This window comes from Typopeltis vanoorti, chromosome 24, assembly GCF_054136105.1.
Source record: "Typopeltis vanoorti isolate ZY-2024b chromosome 24, IOZ_Tvanoo_1.0, whole genome shotgun sequence".
NCBI lineage: Eukaryota > Metazoa > Arthropoda > Arachnida > Uropygi > Thelyphonidae > Typopeltis > Typopeltis vanoorti.
Window position 1 is genome coordinate 42,726,559 of NC_143572.1, and position 23,667 is coordinate 42,750,225.

The 23,667-nt window shown below is 35.2% G+C and overlaps 1 protein-coding gene across 3 annotated transcripts in view; it reads left to right on the plus strand.

The window, feature by feature from the left end:
• Nucleotides 1-23,667, plus strand: part of LOC150093134 (choline/ethanolamine transporter flvcr2a-like) — a 203,069-nt gene that overhangs the window by 42,406 nt on the left and 136,996 nt on the right. For all 3 annotated transcript variants that reach the window (XM_090413323.1, XM_090413325.1, XM_090413322.1), the window contains exon 2: nt 4,205-4,793. In XM_090413323.1, coding sequence (XP_090269449.1) covers nt 4,259-4,793 — 535 coding nt within the window. In that variant the 5' untranslated portion in view covers nt 4,205-4,258. The remainder of the gene's footprint in view (nt 1-4,204; nt 4,794-23,667) is intronic.

Here is a 23,667-nt window from a genome sequence, read left to right on the forward strand (position 1 = left end):
GCTAACCACACTCTTGCCCAGTTTCCATGGATGACCCCTAGTCCTCCCACCACCAGTCCTGTTCTAAAATATCTTCTGAATTAATCCTATAGAAACCCTTCAGTAATTGAATGTCTCAATCATATCACCGCCTATCAACCAATTTCTGCAACCCACAAAACTTCAACCTGTTCTCATACGGTTCATTCCATAGACCTGCTATCATCTTTGTCACTCGTCTCTGGATCCTCTCCACCTCCTCTCTATCAAGAAGAAACCCTGGCACCCAAATCTGGGCACAATAGTCTAGATGGGGTCTTATCAAGGCTCGATACACAGGAACAATAACTTGCTTGTCTCTGCTCGTCAAAGTATTCTTCAGTAACCAAGTGATTTTATGAGCTGATTTAACCAATTTTGCAACGTGTCCCCTAAATTTCAACTCCCTATCCACCAATATTCCCAAATCCCTGGCCTCGTCAATCTCCTGGAATACAGTTTCACCAATGTGGTATACTGCTAATCTTTTCACCCCAAAATGCATAACCTTACATTTTGCCACATTAAATTGACATCCATTCTCCTTAGCCCAGTCGTCCAGACTATCCAAATCATCCTGCAAAAATTTATACATCTTGTGCATTCACTATTGCTCTACCCAACTTTGTATCATCAGCAAACAAATGAACAGTTCCTTTCAGATCCTTTCCTATATCGTTAATGAACAAATTAAACAGTAGTGGTCCAAGAACAGAACCCTGCAGCACACTACTAGTCACAGGCCGTCTTTTGGACTCTACTCCTGAATAAACTACTCTCTGATATCTCTCCATCAACCACCCTCCTATTCATCTCACCAACCCTATATCCATCCCCATATGCTGCAGTATCTACCTTCATCACTGCTTACCCTTCCACTTCTCTCTCTCTCTCTTCACAATAGGCATATACCATCCCACCACATACTTGGTTATCCTCTGTATCCTATCATCTTTCTGATCACTCTAGTTTTCCAGTATATTACTTTTGACTAGCTGTATCTGGCATTGTCAGTGATGTGTGCTTTCACAGATTATCTCTGCAGTCATTTTATGTCTATTTAAATTCATCCATCATACTAGTTAAATTTTTTTCCCCTCCACTATATCCACATATGTTGTTTCTTGTACAACCTCCACATTTGCTATCAGAGTCCTTATTCGCACTTCTATCAGTGTTACTGTATCAGTGCTCATAACCTTAGCTGTCTTGTCCTTGTAATCTGTTGCTTCTTTTAGCAACATCTTCATGTCCCCTCTCTCATATCATACTTGTCTCCTTTGAAGTTGTTTTAAAATAATCATATCTCTGTCTCTCAACTCCACTTACTCCCACTTTGCATTCTCACAGCCTCAGTTAAAGTTAAAACACAGATCTTTACTCATGGAAAATATGCATTTTCCATGACCAAATTTTTTATCATTTTCAATGATACCATGTATCGTTTTTATCATGTTTACATGCTATTCCTTCCATCCTTCTTTTTTTTCTGAACTATCTCCAAACATATCTACATTTTCACTATCTCTTATTTAAATGTTTAGGTCTCCTAACTATCTGAACTCTCATTTCTTCTATTCTGCTTTCCTTTGATTTCATCACAAGCTCTTTCATATTCTCCTTCTTTCTTGCCTCTTTTCTCTGCTTTTACATTCTTTCATCATTCTATTAACTTTTATTTTCACTTACAGTCTTATATCCACATTCCTTTACTTTCCACTGCTCTGCGATACTCTTACTTTTGCCTTCACTATTTCTTTTTCATGCTATTTAACTCCTCATTTCACATATGCTTTGGATAAAACTTCCTGTATATACATGTGTGTGTGTGTGTGTGTGCACATATACTTTCTCACTCTCTCTCCTTTTTTTTTTTTTTTTTCATCTTTCATCATCATATGCAAGCTGAAATATTATTATTATTATTACAGGTATCTCCATGGAGTCAGTAGACTCATTGCGGGAGACCCCCCCCCCCCCAAACTATTGAGTCAGGCAAAGCATTCCACTCATTCACCACCCTCCAGGTGAAAAACCTAGTTCTCACATCCTTGTTAACAATACTTTCCCTTAATTTCCAGGGATGACCTCTTGTTTTTCCATCACTATCACATAGCTGAAATATTTCCCCTGCATCAATCTTATAAGAACCTTTTAGTAATTTAAATGTTTCTATCATATCCCCTCTTCTCCACCTATCAACCAACCTCTGCAATCCACAAGCTCTCGATCTATCAATGTAGGGAGCATTTTTTACATCACTCATCAACTTAGTCACTCTCCTCTGAACCCTCTCCACAACCTCCTCATCTCCAAGGAATCCAGGTGATCAGACTTGAGCACAGTAATCCAAATGTGGAAATATCGACGCCTTATAAAGGAGAATAATAACCTCTTTATCTCTGAATGTTAGTGTGTTCTTCAATAACCAAGTAATCCTATGTGCAATCTTGGACACCTTAGCAATGTATCCTCTGAACTTCATCTCCCTGTCCACCGACACCCCCAAGTTGCTAGTCTCATTAATCTCTTGGAGTACCATTCCATCAATGTAGTACACAGCTGGTAATCTTTTAATCCCAAAATGCATAACTTTACACTTTTCCACATTGAACTGACATCCATTACCTTTTGCCCATTTTGCCAGCTTATTTAAATCATCCTGCAAACTCTCAACATCAGCTTGATTTTTTAAACAACTGAATATCTCCCTTCAAACCATTTCTTATATCATTTATGTACAAATTAAACAATAACAGCCCAAGCACAGAGCCCTGAGGCACACCACTGGTCACCTGCATTATCCTGGACTCTGCTCCTCCATACACCACTTTCTGGTATCTCTCCCTGAGCCATTCTCTTATCCATATCACCAGTTTAGCATCCATCCCCATCTTCTCCAATTTGTGTAACAGTGTTCCATGGGGTATCCTGTCAAAAGCCTTAGCAAAATCCAGAAGTAGAACTGTGTAATAATTTCCCTTGTTCCAACTCGATGATATTCTATTATAAAAAGTTAATAAATTGCTAAGGCAGGATTGACCTTTAACAAAACTATATTGACCTCTATAGAGTATCATATTCTGATCCACCCATTTTTGAATTCTGTAATTAACTACTGCAGTCTTAGAGCCATCTTTATGCAAAGGAACTACTTTGCCTTCCTTCCACTCCCAAGGGACCATACCAGAGTTTAAACTTAAGTTAAATAACCAAGTAAGAGGCATTGACAAGCTGATATTCCATCTAAACCTGGCAGTGTTTGCATTTAAATTCTGCAATATACTAAGTACCTCTGATTTATTAACTTCAGTTCTCACATTAGTTATTGTTACAGGTACAGAGATATCCTCACTTAGGTGATAGACTTTTGAAAAGTGATCACTCAGTAACTCTACTATTACATCTGAATTGTTCACCTCAATACCATCAGCACCCACTAAGGTTATCCTTCCAAAGTCATTCTTCCTTTTACTTGCCACATAGCAGAAGAACTCTTTGGGATTACCCTTGATCTCCTTGGCTAAGGTCTTCTCATAATCTGATTTAGCTTTTCTTACTATGCTGATAACCTTCCTAGCTTGAGCTTTGTACTGATCGGCTTTCTCCTTATAAATTCTCCATAATATTTTCTTTTTTTGCAGATCAAGCCTGATACTACTACTCATCCAACACCTACCTTGTTTGTTCTTCCTGACCATGGGAATACATTCTGATATTGGCTTCCTCAGATACTGATTTTATCCCATGCACTGCTAACATCTTTCCCCTGCAATATGTTCTGCCATGGGATGGCTGTAAGCTCACTTCGAAGTTTGTTATAATTACCTAACCTATAGTTCTGTATATACCCCTTCTTAAGAGAGAAATCCAAAAATTTTGCAACCTCCCAAGTCAATACCACATGATCACTCTCACCAATTGGAGGTAACAATGACCAGGTTCAACGCTCTCACACCACAAGTCCCTTCAGTTATGTGTGCTGTTTTTCAAGTCATTATCTCTAAATATGAAACAATATTTAGTGGTATGCAGTATTTAAAGAATATTTTTTCTAAACAAGTTTGTTGATTATATCTATATGTGATTTCTTTATATTTGATACTCATACACATAATTTCATTGTTGTACTATTTGTTTATGTTTAATATACATATATAATGATTTATAATTTGTCTTTTTTCAGCTTGAAAGTGAAAGAAAGAAGAAGAATATAACATAGAATGCAAAAGCAGAAGCCATGGAAAATATTAGTACCAAAAGTGAGCGTGGATTTTCTGTTTGCAGTGAAGTAGATATTGATACATCTTCATTATCATTTCCTACTTTTGGAGCAGGAAGAATACATGCAGACAATAGTAGCACAAGTTCATTAGAATGTCATTGTAATATCAATGCTCTTGAGAAATATAAAAATTCCTCTGAAAGAATTTATACTTTAACTCAGCCTGTTGATGATAAATTTTGTAAGATTCACCATGATACAACTGGAAAGCAGTCTGCTTCTCTACAACAGACTCAGCTTTATCCAGCTCGTTTTTTTATGTTATTTTTGTTTTGTTTATGCACCATGACAAATGCATTTCAATGGATTCAGTATTCTATTATTAGTGATCTTATTTCATGCTATTATGGAGTCAGTTCTTTTGCTGTTAGTTGGACCTCAATTGTATTTTTTATAGTCTACATTCCACTAATATTTCCAGCTTCTTACATTTTGGAAACTAAAGGTCTTAGATTCACTGTGATTCTTGGATCATTTTTAACATGCTTAGGTAAGTGTCAAATAAGTTGAGTAATAAATGTTTATTAATTATTAAAGACATTCAGATTCTTGTTGATATTATACCAGAATTAAAGCTTATATACAGGAGTCTGGTGACTTTATGTCAATACTTCAAGATCTTATTCCTTCAACTATTCCCCATATGAAATGACACATCACATAACACATTATTCTGATTCTTAACACTTAAATATGAAAAGCAGCATGTTCAAGCTTTTATAGGTATGATCATGGGCAAGGTAGCATACGAATAGCACTTCAGCTGGCTATTATTTTGAAGTGTTCTCTTAGGCTGTTGCAACATTATTAAGAATAATTGTGAGTATATGGTTATATTTTCTAGTCAAGAATATGCAGATATGCATTTTATGCATGAGTTTTATAATTGTGTATAATACAACTGTTACCATTTATCAGTATCATGACAAAAATTCCAAAACAGCATGTGCTTAGTAATATTGACTGACATTTGCCAGCTTAGTTGGCTGAGTGGTCAGCATATCCGCTCTCCAGCCAAAAGGCTGTGGATTCAAATCCCGCCATTGGCATGAATGTTTGTGATTGTCTGTGGAAATACTAGTGGGTGGTAGATGCCATTGGTGTAGTTGTGGTTAGTTGTAGTTGGTGAACTGAGTGGTGGAGACGAAGAGTTGTGGAGTGGGTGCCCTCCCTCGATAAGTCCTTGGACTCCTTGTAGGTGTCACGTAATAATAATAATTTGTAAGAAAGTGACTGATTTCCAAGTTTATCATCAGTTAATGAATATCCAGTACAGCAGAATGTAGATGAGAAGAAAAACATTATTCAAATAACATAATGCTGCCTCCATGTTCTCATGTGCGAATTAGGCCATGTTGCACATTGAAGAATTATCAATAATTCTTCATATAAATGAAGAATTATGGCACCATACACATGTCTAACAGGTGGTATTTACACCAGATTCTTGTAACATTAATTGGCAGCACTCTTAACCATTCCTGTGTGGAAACAGTTACAAATATACTGCTATCATGATGGGGAATCTGCCACTCACTATAAATGTCATATACTATTTGAATGATTAGTTTCCTGATTCATGGATTATCTCTGCCATTTAGCAGAATCAACCAATGTACTTACTGGATCTGTTTCTTACCATTCCATGAGTACATGAAAAACACAGCATGTGAATTAAGATGAATTTCATCTGCAAGACACTACAGGTCTTCTGAAGGTTCCACTTTCCAAATTTTGGTCTTCAAAGTTTGAGGAATAGATGAAGAAGAGAAGACAAAAAAAAATACAAGTTAGTAAGAGAGTCTTACAGTACAGACACAAGTGAGATTTTGCAGCTTGTGGATGATGCAGGTAGAACTTTGGTTATTCCTGGAAACTGTATAGGAGAGTTAAGAAGTATGTGAGGTCCAAGTTCTTGTGATATGTGATGAGCATATGGAATCATCTGCTGTTGAATGTTGCAAGTGTGCCTTTGGTGATGTGTTCAAGAAGCAATATGGTGGAAATATATGGGCCTTCCATTGAGTCCTTGGATAAGTATTGAACTCTAGTGAATTTTCTTTAAAACAGCACCGTCTATGGACTTTATTTGTGACTTTTAGGTATGGTTTGCTATAGTGAGAGTTTATTGTATTAATCCTCTACAACACAGTCTTTTTTTCTAATAAGTAATTTTTTGTTCAAGTCAAGCTATACTTCATCATAATTGGCTTGGAAGTTGTAATCAATGAGAATTAGACCAACACTCATATGACGTTTTTGACCAAGAATGGCCTTAGGAAGAATAATATCTTGACACGGACATAAAGCCATAAGGCATCCAGTAGAAAAATATCGAATGTCTACAACTTATCAAAATAATAATAGTCACCAAATGTTGTATCATAATAAGATTTTGTTATTATTATACCAGTTCTTCCATCGAGGCCAAAGATTTGCTTGAAGAATGCCTACTCAGGACAGACAACTTATCACACTCCTGCTTAGACTTAATTATAGACTTTGCACCCACCATTTTCACCAATAAATCATTCCACTCACCCATCAAAAGTAAAATCTAGGTCTTACTATTTCTAATTGTACTTACAGTAGTTTCCAGAGATGATCCCTTAGTTCTCTAGATGCTTATCATATGATGGAAGATTTTGTATCTGTATGCAGTTAATTGCTTTTACCAGTTCATATATTTCTATCATTACCTCTCCTCTGCCTAATCGCTAGCATTGGTAGCCCACATTTCCTTAATTTATTCTCACAATTGACATTCCAACATGCTAGAGTTCCACTGTCATCTTGATTATTGCTTTTATACCATCACTGTTTCTTCATCTCCTCCTCTCTATAGTCCTATCTTGGCATCCTTATCCTTGCATGTCATTGCTGTTATGTTCTAAGTTTTGTTTCACCAGTCATGCTATAATTCTTTTCATTGCACTGATTTTGAGCTGAAGCTTCTTTTCTTTCAAGAAAATTTTCTTTGTATTATTGTGATCAGATCCCCTTTGTAAACAAATGACTCATGGAAGGACCTCGTTATGAGACCTGTTGCTCATGTGTTATAATAAATTTAGTTTAATCCTTTATCCAAGTGTGTGCAAACAAAGTTTGCACCTGAAAGTATCTTCAGCACTGGGGTAAAGTGGTACAACACCGGGCAACTCCTTGCAAAGGTGGAGCAAGCTACCAACACTCCTATCTCAGTATCTCCCATAATGCAAAACACATCTCCTTGCGGATATGTATAATGTTATGCATTAAGGGAAGGGCCACTACCCAGACTAGTTTCGACCTTTATTGAGGTCTCTTCAGTGGGAGCCAGGCCTAAGTAGAGATACCAGGCAGAAGCATTAGCAAGGTCATCTCCTCCTATAGGAGCTGCCAAACAGTGTGCCACCTTTTTATTAAATTACTCTGGATTTAGAGAAAGATGCTGAAAGTTTATTTTTCACTTGGTTAGACTACAATAAATTTAGTTTAATCCTTTATCCAAGTGTGAGCAAACAAAGTTTGCACCTGAAAGTATCTTCAGGACTGGGTTAAGGTGGTACAACACCGGGCAACTCGTTGCAAAGGTGGAGCAAGATAACATCACTCCTACCACTTTTGCAACGAGTTGCCTGGTGTTGTACCACCTTACCCCAGTCCTGAAGATACTTTCAGGTGCAAACTGTTTGCACACACTTGGATAAAGGATTAAACTAAATTTATTATAGTCTGACCAAGTGAAAAATAAATCAACTCATGTGTTAACATGAGCAACAGGAGGCAAATAATAATGCTAATATTATTAATAGTAATTTTACAAAACACTATGATCCACTTCTTAAATAAACTTGCACAAAATTATTTAAACCAAACTTGATGATGATAGTCTCTGCATTTCACTTTCTATTGCCATCACTAAGACATAAACCTTATGGCAGAAATCTTGTATTAGAGGAGTGGTTTTTTTCCCCCCTCAATACTTTTGATTCATTTGAAAGTCACAAATTTGATGTTCTACATATTTTGCCGGTAGATGGTTTGCAGGTATAGTTCAGCAATACATCTGATTTATTTTACTAAAATAAAGGGGAAAAAGGCTTCACTTCAGCGATGCAAAAATGATAAAAATCAATGGATATTAAATCCATTATTATTTCAAAGCCAAATACAAAAATTATAAAAGTTTCATATGAAATTTGACCAGAGAGTTAACAGGAATACACTCGCCAGTATTTACGAGTTGCCCTAGCTGGACCTTATAGGAGACATGCCCGCTATGACAAGCATCTGTATATTCGCCTCCTATTGGTCCATTTTGATAAGGTTTCTTATCAAAATTATTTAATTACTTATTTTCAGGCGCAAACTTTGTTTGCTCATACTTGGATAAAGGATTAAACTAAATTTATTATAGTCTAACCAAGTGAAAAATAAACTTTCAACATCTTTCTCTAAATCCAGAGTAATTTAATAAAAAGGTGGCACACCTTTTGGCAACTCCTATAGGTAAAGATGACCTCGCCTCTGGGCCTGGCTCCCACTGAAGAGATCTCAATAAAGATCGAAACTAGTCTGGGTGGCCCTTCCCTTAATGCATAACATTATACATATCCGCAAGGAGATGTGTTTTGCATTATGGGAGATACTGAGATAGGAGTGATGTTAGCTGGGTCCACCTCTGCTATGAGTTGCCCGGTGTTGTTACTACCTTACCCCAGTCCTGAAGATATTTTCAGGTGCAAACCCTGTTTGCTCACACTTGGATAAAGGATTAAACTAAATTTATTATATTGATAAGGTTTCATTGGCCTGATAGCTGTTTCAAACTGGCTGGTTTTCATCAGAGATCAGGCAAAAACTCTCACTACTAAAGAACTTGAAACATCGGAGAAGTGTATTTCTCATAAGCAAACTCTTGGTAGGTGTGTAAAAGTATTTACTAAAATAAGAGCCTAAAGGCTTCACTGTTTCCATATTCGGCTTTGAAATAATGCTGGATTTAATATTTACTTGATTTTTATAATTTTTGCATTGCCAAAGTGAAGTCTTTTGGCTCTTTATTTTAGTAAATACTTTTATTCACCAACCGAGAGTTCACTTACAAAAAATACACCTCGCCAATGTTTCAAGTTTCTTTGTACTGAGTTTTTGCTCTCTTAAAGTTTCTGCCTGGTCTCTGATGAAAACCAACCAGTTTGAAACAGCTGTCAGGCCAGTGAAACCTTATCAAAATGGAAAAATAGGATGCGAATACATGGATTCTTGTCATAACGGGCATGTCTCCTATAAGGTCCGGCTAGGGCAAGTCGTAAATACTGGCGAGTGTATTCCCATAAGCTCTCTGTAAGGGACAAAAACCCAAGTTTCTGGGTGAAAAAACCCTCTACCTCCTTATGAGACCTGCTAACTCACCTCTAGTTGAAAGAGACCAGATAAAGGTTCCTCACGTCATGGATGAATCCAGGTCTTTCTGATCAAAGGCTTCGTCTATATCAACTGAGCTACAGAAGCCCAGTACATCTGATGAAAGCTGTCAATACATTGTCATATTCTTTTTGTGTGTTCCATGTGTATGGATCACTTCCTTTAACTCCTTAGAGATTCTTTTTATAACAGTGCTTCATTTGATAAAGAATGTTACTATTCTTCCTTGTTTGCTCTGTATCCTGATCTGGAGATGTATTCTGTTAGGCCTATTTTATTCTATAGTTGTTCTCTCATATGATTGATAGCATGAAGCCATTCAGCCACTCATATAATCATATAAGATTTTGCTTTGTTTCTATGAATTTGCCAGTATCTGGTATTAGTATTATTAAGATCTGATGAAATATATAGGTATTCTTCAACAAATATGAAAAAACCATCATATGCCTACATGTTTCATAGTTTGTTTTCCATAACATGCCACCTAACTTGATATAGGCATTCTTGTAGTTAATTTAGTTTTTTATATAAATATAGTTGAGCCTTAATTGGACAAATATTTGATAGTAAATTTGCTTTCTAAATTATTGTAGATTCCTACATGCAATAAATAAGCTGAATTTTCATCTAATTATATTCTTATGCAGTTTATTTAGTTATTTATTTTGTGAAGTATGGATAAGCATTTCTGAATTACTGGTAAAACAACTCCGTCTTGCTTTAATTTCAGATGCCATTGTGGGTTACTCATTCAGATGAACTGCATACATATATTCCTTGCTTGAAAAGACCTGTATAAATCCTATTAAGTGCAGGAAAATTTCCAGTCAAATGAATGAAACTTTAAAGTTTCAATATTTATCAGAGAACTTATGAGAATATGGCCTTTCACATTAGAGTTGCCTTGACTAGCATTACTTAAAAGATGCACTCTGCCCAGGAGCTCATATGCTCACCTTTTATTAGTGTAAATTAAGCTTCACTGGCCTGACATCTGTTTAGAACTGTTAGATCTCAACACAGATTAGGCAGAAATAAGTTTTTTTCAATAGCCTGGGGCTCCAAAAACCTAAGTGACTTAAAGAGGTCACTTTCACTAATTAGATATTTATTGTCAGCAAAGGTAGGAAAATAAGAACTCCATTATGGACACAGGAATTTAATAATCCGTGCTAATAAGAAATGATATACATTGCTTAGAAAGAAGTCAATGGACACCACAGGGCAAAGTGCATCGTGCCATGTAACAAGTCACGTGTTTGTAGCCAGTATAAATTGGAGGTATATGACGCTCCTATGTCAGTGCAGCTGTGTTTGGGTGAAATGGATGCCAGAAAGGTGACTGATGAAGTTTGAAAGAGGCATTGTGATAGCATGCCATGTTGCAGAACTATCTATTCTGCAAATTGTTGTTAGGCCATCCCAGGTCATCTCAATGATGCCATACTGAGATGGAAGCACTAGGAGTCAAGTGCTACTTGCAGTGGACAACCCACCACATTCAATGAATATGACTGTAGGTGCTGTGAAGCATTTTTTACATATAATATATAAAAAACGCCATTCATTGACTGATACATTGAATGCAGGGTTCTGGGCATCAAATGGAACACTAATCTGCACAAAAACATTCAGAATTGAGTCTCACAAATTAGATTTCAAAGGTAGGAGTGCAACATGCACGCCTCACATTACCCAAACCTGCATGCAGCATTGCCTTCATGATGCAAAGAGTGTATATAGTGGGAAATGGAACCTTGGAAAGCTATGTTATGGAGCAATGAATCATGCTACACCCTCTTCCGAGCAGATGGACTGGTCTGGCAGATGCTGGTGAACGTTTCTTAACAGAGTGAGTAACCCCAACTATGAAATTTGGATTTGGTGGTGTGATAATGTGTTTTTGTTTTTCCTGGTTTGGCCCTGCACTTCTATTTGTGGTGTTACAGATATTGAACTCCAAGAGGTATCTGGACATTTTGGACAGTGCAGTGCTTCCTGCGTTGTGGCATTTCTACAGAACACCATTGTCTTTTTCAGCAAGATAATGCACTGTTTACATATAACCACGCAGTTACAGAAGCATCCAAAGGATGCTTCTGTAACTGCGTGGTTTGTGGACAAGAATGTCACCAATTGACTGGCTTCCACAGATCCCTGATCTCAACCCTATTGAACATAATTTGTGAGCTGAACTAGAGCATTAGGTGAGGTCAAGAGACATCTGCCCCCACAATAGCCCAGGCCTCATTACATGCCCACAGGAAGAACAGTCCAAAATTCCCATTGATCCCCAACAAGCATAAAAAAGTTATGCTTGTTGAAAGTATGCTCTTTAGCATTGCTGCAGTCATTGCAACAAGATGAGGTCCTGCATCTTATTAAGGTGGAAGCCATAACTGTTTGCTCCTCACACTATGGTGTCCATTGGCTTCTTTCCAAGCAGTGTACATATACAATTTCTAGCTAATAAAGTGAGTATGTCCTTAGAAAATATAGGGAAAAAAAATTACAGGAAAAAGTTATGTAAAGTTATATGTAAATATAGCTTAACAGAATTCATGAATAGCATCCTTATTCAACATGGTTGAATAAGGATGCTATCCTGATGGGAATAGAAATGGAAGGGTATGATGATTTTGTAAGCACAGAAAGGACAAGGGAGTAGTACTGTTGCTGATGATGATAGCAGGCCAATTATGTTCACACAAAGTGGAGATGCAAGAGGGAAATAGTGGCCATGGTTTTGAGTCAGTGAGGTGGAACTAGACAGGAAGAGATATTGAGATGACCATCTTATCTTTCTGCTACCTCCTGGATGGAAATGACACTTGACAGAATAATCCAGGGAAATGTATAAGCAAATTGGGTTAGCTAACAAAGGAAGGATGATCATTATTGGTGATTTCAATTATGGTAATATAGATTGGAATGAAGTGAGAACATTTGGGTATAAGGAAAACGAATTTCTTGTGATTTTGAGAGACAACCATCTTATGCAGTACATAAAGTACACACAAAGATCGAGAATGTGACTGGGTTGTCACATTTCCCTCCAGTTTGTGACAGTGATAATGAGGTGATTACCTGGGTGGTGGCCACCCATTTGAAAACTTCTCTAAGGAAGGAGGCAAATAGGTGGAACTACAAGGCTGGAGTTATAAGAAATTTAGGACACAGCTTGTAGCTATAACATGGAATGAAGAGTTAAGTGGGAGAGAGAGAGAGAAATAAATGCTATGTGAGATATTTAACATCAATGTGTACATGCATTCTAAAGGTCAAAAGGCTGAATAAGGTAGGTGTCAAATAGATGAATGAAGGGATTAAGCATAAAATCTTACTATGGAGGCAGCACAAGATATATAATTGTCACAATCAATTGCATGAGAAATATAAAGAGCAGGCCAGGAAGGTGGCGCATTTGACAAGAACAGTATGTGGCAAATAGAAGGAAGAATGATTACACTGAGATGATGTAAATCGGCAAAGATGGTGAAATGGTAACTACTGTAGAGGATATAATTGAAGTATTCAGTGAACAGTTTATAAGGCTGTTTCATCCTCATCAGTATGAAATCATGAGAAGCTTAATTGTAGAGGGAATAGAAGAGGATGGCTTAATTGCAAGTGATCAGGAGGTATGTGAGGAATTAAATAATCAATGTCAACATGGTGTAATCAACGGACTAGTCCGTTGATTACACCATGTTGTTGTAGTCTCGCGTATTGTGACAAACTGTGTTTTTGTGCCCTGAAGATGCAGATTATAACACCAGCTAAATATCAGCAATAAGTCAATAAATTATTATTTACTTATAATTTTGTGTTCTGATATATACCGTCAAAAATAAAACAACTCTGTGCATGTGTTCCTTGAACTGTTTATGTACAAATGAGGCCTAGTGATGTGACATATTATCTTTGTAATAACTACAAAAACTAGTCACAAAAAATAATGTGGGATTAAGGCTCATAGATTTATTTACAAAAATTAGATGTACTTTGACATGTTTTGCTGATAGCAACATCAGGAAAGACAGTAGAGAACATAACAAAAACAACTGAACACTTGGCAACTGTTTGAAAGCAATTGATAACATAAACTAATCCTGTGTCATTAGATTCATCATGTGTGGTCTATGTATTGTCAAGTAAAGCCTGTAGATAGTTACCAGCATAGCAGAGGTCTTGTATATACAAATGAATAACAGATTTCCAAATGTCATCAAGCATGAAGCCCTAGTTTCTGTTCAAGGTGCCATGTGAACTAATCAGTTCAGAACAATTCTTAAGCATTCTAGCAAAAGGTTGTCTTTTAAGGATGTCATAGAAAGGGATGCCAATCCACATCATGACCTTCAGAGATGTGTGCAGTGAGACCACTTTTTTCCTTTCTCTTATGTTACACATCATCTATGTGCAATTTTGTATAGATTTCAAAATTTCTCCCATCTGACTGATGTAAAGCTTGCTGCAAGAACATGGAATCCTTCATACCCCGGAATACTTTAACAAAGTTAAGTATCATCGCAGCCTTAAAGAATTGGTCTTTAAGGATTATTAAGAGCAACGAAACACAAAGAGGCTAGTCAAGAAGGTTATTAAACCTGCTTTACATCTCCAGAAATTAATTACAGTGGCATTATTTCTTTACCATACAGAGGTGGGATATCTTTTATTCAGGATTTTACTATAAATTTTGTAACCTATATTTAGTAAACTTAATTCTCTTTAATTTCCACAATCATCTCTGCCTCACCTTCCTTAAATATCAATATAACTTTAGCTTTTAACCAGTACTTTTCAAGTAGCAAGGCTTATACGTTGGTCAAACATAACTGGTAATTAGTTTACGGAATTAACAACGCATATAAAGTATATTAATTAAAGATAACTTTAATAAATAACTTCTATATCTCGGCAACGTCACGCTGCCATCTTCAGGAACATAAAGATATGGTATGTGCATGCAGGCACTAACAAAAGCAAATGAAGAAGAAAGCAAGAAACTACTATTGTTCCTAAAGTCCTAATGGTGCCCTCTGGTGGGCTAATTTGGTTGTCTTGGCAGTTGGGCTGGAGTTCTCAAAATGTAGGTCTCCCAAATTTGGGGTAGTTTCATGCACCCAAATTTGTTGAGGTTAGGAACGTTTTTTAGAGCTGCTGAAGATTCCTTGAATAATCTTTCGTATTTAAACTTGCTGCAGTGTATTATTTTTGTTTTCTTCCAACGAATTCTATGGTGGGTATCTAAGGCATGGTCAGCCAGCCCAGAGCAGCTGTACTGGTGAAACCGGTTGTAGTCTTTGTGTTCTGAAATTCTGATATTTGTTGTTCTGCCTGTTTGACCAAAGTAGGACAATTTGCAGCTGCAAGAGACCTGGTATACACCAGGTAGGTCTAGGGGAAGCGGTTGGTCTTTGGGAGAGCGGATAAGGGATGCCAACTTTTTATATGGTCTGTAACAAGAAGTAAGGTCATATTTTCTGAGGATATTGGTTATTTTCTCAGAGGTGCCCTGGATGTAGGGGATGGTGATAGATTTGGTGTAATCTTTATTGTGGAGGGGGGGAGGGAGGTTGTGGTTTACTGGTTTTAGTATTTTTTGGGGGTTATAGCCATTGGCTAAGAAAGTGTTGTGGATGTGGTTTAGTTCAGTAGTTAGGACCTTGTCATCTGAGCAGATTAATTTTGCCCTGTTATATAGTGTTTTTATAACCCCATATTGTTGTGAGGGGGAATGGTAGGATTGCTGGTGAATGTATCTGCCAGTATGGGTGGGTTTTCTGTAAACAGAGAAAACCAAAGATCCATCAAGCTGGCAAGTGATTAAAGTGTCTAGGAAGGATAGAGTGTTGTTTTCCTCTTTTTCTAAGATGAACTGGACTCTGGAGTGTTGGTTGTTTAAGTGTGTTAGGAAGGAGTGGAGCGAGTCTGAGCCATGTGGCCATATAGCGAACACATCATCCACGTAACGAAGCCAAATAGTGGGTTTTTGTGGGGCGGAGTTTAAGGCTTTCTCTTCAACGGTCTCCATGAAGAAATTGGTGAAGGGTGGGGAAAGCGGTGAACCCATGGCTGTCCCCTCTATCTGTTTGTAGAACAAAGACCAACCACTTCCCCTAGACCTACCTGGTGTATACCAGGTCCCTTGCAGCTGCAAATTGTCCTACTTTGGCCAAACAGGCAGAACAACAAATATCAGGATTTCAGAACACAAAGACTACATCCGGTTTCACCAGTACAGCCGCTCTGGGCTGGCTGACCATGCCTGAGATACCCACCATAGAATTCGTTAGAAGAAAACAAAAATAATACACCGCAGCAAGTTTAAATACGAAAGATTATTCAAGGAATCTTCAGCAGCTCTAAAAAATGTTCCTAACCTCAACAAATTTGGGTGCATGAAACTACTCCAAATTTGGGAGACCTACATTTTGAGAACTTCAGCCCAAACTGCCAAGACAACCAAATTAGCCTGCCAGAGGGCACCATTAGGACTTTAGGAACAATAGTAGTTTCTTGCTTTCTTCCTCATTTGCTTTTGTTAGTGCCTGCGTGCACATACCATATCCTTATGTTCCTGAAGATGGCAGCGTGACGTTGCCGAAATACAGAAGTTATTTATTAAAGTTATCTTTAATTAATATACTTTATATGCATTGTTAATTCCGTAAACTAATTACCAGTTATGTTTAACCAGTCTGATGGAACCTTGCATTTCCTCCAACAATTATTTATTAACTTTAAGAATCTGTGATGCAAATATTTTCCACCATATTTTCAAAGCCAGGGCCGCATTTTCTATTAGGCGCAAGATGGGGCCTCACTCTCTAGGGGCTCCACATTTGAAAACATTACTCCTCACAAAGAACTATAAAAAAAAACAGCGTAGTTATAGTTGCAAAATAAAATACTTATTTTTAAATATTAAATTCATAATATAAAAACTAGAGGCCGCTGAAAAATTTGTGAGGCTTCCATTTGAAATACGTTGTTCTTTCCTTAGAATATAAAACTAACAGGAACTCTGTATTCCATAAAATTCATGTATGTAAGCATACCATTTCTTTGCTGGACATATATACATGTCCAGCAAACCTGGATAATATTCTGTCCACCTGCTGAAAGAACATGGATAAGAAGTGTAGTTTGACCGTCATGTCCATTAGAAAGTGCGATAATCCTTCATGCTGAAAAGAACACTTAACTACGTTATCTGGCGTACGTAGTAGCTACATTCTGTGGCCTACAGCAAGAAACGTATTTGCTTGCCATTTGCTCGGTAACCGGAATCTAAGTTATATCAGACTAAATACCTATGAGTTATATTCATTTTGCTGCTCATTTATATCGTATAATTATAGTTTTTAATGCCAGTGTAAAATAAGAAATCCTTTCATACTTTCTTCACTTCATATTGTATCACTTTGGAAGATCAATGTCGCTATCAATTTTGTTGCTAATTATTTTAATCGCCAATACATTTTAAAATTCTCCAAGAACTTGATTGAAGATAATTATTTTTGTCAAACAATTATTTTATAAATTCATGAAAATTCGAATCTAAAAATGAATACAACCTCCATCTGTTCCAAATTAAGTTTCCTATTTTATTCATGATCTTAGTTCGAAGGTTAGTTATCATACGTAAATTTTGAATCATATCAGGTAATGCATAATTTTTATAACGTAATCTGTAGGTTTTTGCATTTCAACTTCTTGGTTTCGCCCCAATCACTCACTACCAATAAAAAAAGCGGTAGTTATGAAGTCAACTGTTATGTACATATTTTCGGCTAATTTAGATATCATGTAGCAGTTTTGAAGTAGCGATATTTTCCCTACAGTTTATCTTTTGAAACATGTGTAGGTGCATGCGTCAAAATGAAATTTTATTTCCAAAATTTTCATAACAGAAAATCCCCCCCTCCCAAAATTATCACCACACACACAAATACTGCTAGATAACATGTGCGCACTTTCGTTTTGTTTGAAATCGTTATTTTTCCTAAGTATACTGTTGCAGTTTTAAGCAAAAGACAAAAGGCGTAGAATCTCTGATAAAATACCATTGGATATAAATTAAAAAGACTCACAATCGGAAACCCCCAAGTAATGCAGTTTAACACCATTTTGTTCATTAAAAAAAAATAAAAAAATCGTTCCTAAAATTGAAATGTGCGACCCATATAAACTTATTTTGCGAGGAAAGGAAGCAAAATGTCATATTTATTTCAATAAATGTTATTTAAAAAATATAAATATTTGACATAATATTTCCTATGCAAACAAATATTTTGATTATTTATTTTTGCACATGTGAAATTTGTTTTTATTTGAGAAGAGACACAATAAGTAAATTGTGCAGCAAAAAAAGGGTCAATCCAAGAAATACAGTGCATATAACTACAATAATCCGTAAACTGAGGGGGAGGGGAGGGTAATTGCATTTTAACAGATAGAATGGTGATGAAGTTTCATCTGCATTCTGCCTTTTTATTAGGTCAAAGGGATTTTGAGTATATTTGCGAACAGATATATTCAACATAACTTAGCCAGTTTTGTTGTAAAAAGTGCCGCATTTGAAGAAATATTAGCAGCATAATAATAAAATAGAAAAATTCATAATGCTCCAGAATAACTTGATTATTTTGATAATACCAAAACAAGATGAGACACATCTGTAGAAATCTATTATCATTATTAGAGTCCTTTTAATTATGAACTGTATAAAGATATACTTAATAAATTTGTATTTTTGTGTTTTTAAATAAATAAACTAGTTTCATTTTTTCACAGATGGTTTTCGCTGGACTACCTGGACTTTTAGACTATTATTCTTATCAATATTGTAAAAACTCGATTGTAACTTAAATATTCCAAAGCACATTACATCGATTTTTTTACTTAGGTCAAGTCCCATAAGAATGTTGTAAAAAAAAATAACCTTGTTTGTCTCTGTATATTCTGCATTAGATATTTTTGTAAATAGCCCTTTAGAAATTAACTGTATATACTTTTTTAATAAGAATATGTTAGAGTGTTAAAAACAAAGGCAATGTTTTTCGCAGAGCTGTATGTAATAGATCTACATGGCATTTAGCAAGGTTGTTTATTAAATTTTGTGTGTATGAGAAAGGCTTACAAGTTCTGCACGTAAACACCTCCGAAGTCAGTCGGAAAGGTTCAAACAACTTTCCAATGGTTGGCAACTTACAATCAAAAGAAGGCAGAGAAGAGAACAAAGAGCAGGCCGAACTTGCAACCTAAGATGAAAGATCATGCTGAATTCTTCGGGAGTTACAAACTTCCTGCGAGGTCTCAAAGAAGGCATAATAAAAGGGAACAGAGCTAAGCATATAAGGCTTCCTGGATCCAGAAGTCACCAGAGAGAGAGAGAGAGAGAGAGAGAGGACTTCCTGGTTCCAGTCTTAAGAGAAGGCTTTGAGTTGCCAAAAGAAGATGTTCCAATCGCCGGAGAAAAACTTCCAGGCCAGAGCGGAATCCCAGTTGACAGTTGGCAGCAATTCGAGTTAGTGGAAGAGCCAGAAAAAGGAGGAAATCGTCCAGGCATTTTTGGTGAGCCCAAGCAGAGGAGAAAAGGCGAGACAAATTACCCGAAACACCTTTGCTCGTAAGTTTTTTTTTTGCCGTGGAAGAATAACTTTTTGCCAGAGCTGTATATGAGTACCACAGGGCACAGTTCACAGTCCGCTATTTTCCCGATGTGATATTTCTGAAGCCAGATTTCTTGAAGGAAGCTCAAGATCTGAGCTGAGAGAATTGCCTTAGAACTTTTTGAGCAAGACCTTTGAATGTGTGATACAGAGCTTTTGCAAGTAGTATATCTTTGTACAATTCCTCTTATAATGTGTTTTAGTTGGACAATTAAGATTTAGATTAACAGTAACAAGAAGTGTCATTAAGAGAATCTATTGGCATATTTGAAGTTGATATACAGTTTGTAAAAGTAACTTAATAGAGAGTTAGCTAACCTCTTTGCAAGTATACTAGAAGTTTAATAAGTGGATATTGTAAACAGAGTAAATAAGTTTTTGAGTTAAAGAAAGTTTTTGCGATCATTTTGAAACATGTTCCAGAGACAACAGAGTTTTTTTTGTGTACTGCTGCTATTTGTATTAATTAGTTGGGTAAGAGCAGTTTCTATATCACATAAATAGAGCATTTGAATTTCAAGTTTATTATTATTTATAAATTAAATTGATTTTTTAGTTTTTTTTTTGTGCATCAAGATTCTAGTCATTTTAGGATAAAATGTCAAGTAAAAAATTGGATGTTAGAGAGCATAGCAGGTTATCGTTACTATTTATTGCCTCTACGTTTTAGCTAAAGCTGGAATTATTATGCTTATTACTGCAACTCAAAAAAATCAAAGCTGGAGTTGAATAAATCTTGTAATAAATAAATGTTGTAATTCCATAAATATGATGATTTTTGCTATAATTTTTATTACCGTAAATTCAAAATTTTTACTTTTAGTGAGAATATCTGAACTTTACAGTTCATGAAGTTCCAATTTTTACCTTGGTTAGCAAGCTTAATTTGATTGCATTTAAATTCTTTAAAAAAAAAAAAAAAAAAACTTTTATCCTTATACTAAATTATTACTTTTAATATTTTTTTGGTATTCAGAATTTTTGTAGCAACTATGATGCTTGTCAACGAAGCTTGTCCAACAAAATCAACGTTCTCAAAATCAATAATCAACACTGCATTTGAAATCTTTCACAGAAAGATTTTCATTATATCTTTCTTTAAATTAATTATGATTCAATTACATTGAATATTTAAAAGTGTAAATAATATATATATTTAGAATTACATTAAAAGATTTTAAACTATTTAGAAAATTTAATATTAAATATAAAGTATCATAGAAGTTGCATAATTATTTATAATTCATCAATATAAGTTAGTCATTTATTTATATAAAATGACTTACAAGGTTGCCAGTTTAATATTACCAAGATTTTTTAAATATTAATATTTATTGTATACATGTGAAATTCGTTTATATACTTGGGAAGAGACGCAATAAATAAATTGTGCACCAAAAAGGGTCAGATATCGTAGAACAGTAAAGGAAATTCCAAAAAAAACTTATCAAATTATAATTAAACTGATAGTTTAGTTACCGTTATTTGGCTAGTACTTGTAAAGCAGTATACTGTATCAAGTGTATATATACCTAATTATATGGTTAAAGTAGTTGTCGCAGTCGGTAAGAATATATTATTCAGTTAATTATTATTGTTATTTTACTGTTATTTATTTTAACAAAACCAAGATACTACTGTTTCTATTTTTGTATTTTTTAAGCTTTTAACGTAATTGTTTATTTTATTTATATATTTATTTTGGATTTAATAAATATTTATTTCGCTTTTGATAGATTAATTCACATAATGATGCCAAGAAAATTTGAATCCAGAGCTAGTAAAAGAAAACGACTTAGAGAAAATGAAAAACAGCTAAATAGTCAAAAGGGGGCAATTTTGTCTTTCTTGCATTCTGAAAATGAAGAATTTCATAGAACTGAAGTTGTACTTCACAGTTCTCGGAATGAAAACAAAACATTGATATCATTATCAGGAGGAGATGAAAGTGAAAATGAAGAACATCAAAATGATGTAGAAAACATAGAAGGAGAGAAAGAAGTAAATGAAACAAATCAAGAGGATTCTGAAGAAAATTTTCGATCGGAGTCTGTACTTACCAGCAAGCAAACTATCTCTTATCCTACAGATATAGCAGTGTGGCCACTTACTATTAATGAACAGTTTATCGAGCATATTTTAAAAAATATGCCCCAGAATGTTAGTAAAATCAAAAATTTAAAAAAAGAATACACAGAATGCAATAGAATATATGTCACAAATGTAAATATATCACATTTTTACTATAAAAAGGCGAATGGAACAAAGGAGAAATGACAGTGGCTAATTTTTTCAGAAACCAGCAAAGCAATTTACTGTTTTGTTTGTAAATTGCTTTCTAAGTCAAATAATAGCTTAATGAAGGGTTTTAATGACTGGGGAAATATAACACGAACCTTATGTGATCCTGTGCATTCTAATGAGCATATACGAGTGATGTGCACATATCGCAAAAGAAAATCAAGTTCTGTAAATAGTCGAATTGATTCTGAATTGATCAAACAAATACAATCTGAAGAAAATTATTGGAGAGAGAGAGGTTTTAAAAAGAATAATAGCCACCATTAAGTTACTAAGCAAACTAGGACTAGCATTTAGAGGAAATACAAATGATATTTTTTCTGATTCTTGCGGAAATCAGAAAATGGCAGATCAAATTATCTTTCTTACCATACTTGTGATGAATTCATAGCATTAATAGCTAAAAAAACAAGAGAAAGATTAATATTAGAAATTAACGAAGCTGCTTATTTTGCAATAATACTCAATTCAACGCCAGACATTGCCCATAATGACCAACTAGCTATGATATTTAGGTATGTTGCCACAAATTCTGACATTAGAGAAACATTTATCGGGTTCATCAGAATTACACAACATAATTCCTTATATTTAGAAGAGGTAGTATTAAAAAAATTAGAAGAATTATCTTTGGATATAAAAATGTGCAGTGGGCAAAGCTATGATAACGTTGCCAATATGAAAGATATCTATACAGGTTTCCAAGCTAGGCTGAAAAAACATAGTCCCTCTGCACATTATATACCGTGCTCTAGTCATTCCTTAAATTTAATTGGCAACTATGCTGCGGAATCTTGTTCGGAAGCAGTGCAATATTTTTGTTTTATTCAAAATGTATATAATTACTTTTCATCTTCAACAAGAAGATGGGGTATACTCCTTAAACATTTAGAAAAAATCTTTAACAATTAAAAGACTAAGTGAAACGAGGTGGTCAGTAAGAGCTGACGCTATATTGGCTTTGAAACATGGATATAAACAAATTAAAGATACATTACTTGAACTATCCATTTCTCCTCATGAAAAACCTATTTCTAAATTAGAGAGCTCATCATTGGCTGAACATTTTGACAAACCAGAAACAGCAATTTTAACAGTTATGTGGGGCAAAATTTTACAATGAATAAATGCTACAGTAAATCTCTACAAAATCCCGATATGGATTTCTTTTTAGCTAATAATTTGTTACACTCTTTAGTTCTATTTTAGATATAAGAAATAGTTTTGCTGCTGTAAATGAAGAAGCGAATTTATTAACAGATGAGACAAAATTTAAAGATGAAAAGGACAGAGTTAAAAAACGAAAAAAAATGAGTGACGAAGTTTCACAATCTAACAATGAGATTATATTACATGGGAAAGAAAATTTTGCTGTGAACACTTTTAATGTCATTTGCAATAAGCTAATTTTGGAAATTAATGAAAGAACAAAAAGCTATTTTTCACATATTAGATATGTTTGACATTTTTTTGAAGGAAGATATAGATCAAGACAAGTACAAGACTAGTATTGATAAAATTTTATAAACTTATGGGACTGATATTGATCCAGAAAAATTTACTGATGAAGTGAAGCAATTTTTAATAATGATAAAGATTTTAACTACAGCAGTATAAATTGGGGAGAGAAACATGCATGTAGCAATAAGGGAATGGAATTTCTAGAATTCTTGAGGGACAAATGTCTTAGGTAACATGTAATCGAGGGAACAAGAGGTTCAAAGTTTTGTATTTGGTCATAGCATCAGAAGAGTTGATAATAACTGAGATGACATCTCTCCCACCGGTTGGAGAGAGTGACCATGTGGTTTTGACTTGGAAGATGAATAGACATGCAGGAGTATCAAAGAGATGGGAATGTATGTGGAATTACATCAACTTGGGGAAGTTTCATGGATGGAGGAATTGGAAGGCTGGGATATCATTAGTGCTTGGGAAATTGTGAAGGAATATTTGTTAGCAGCAATA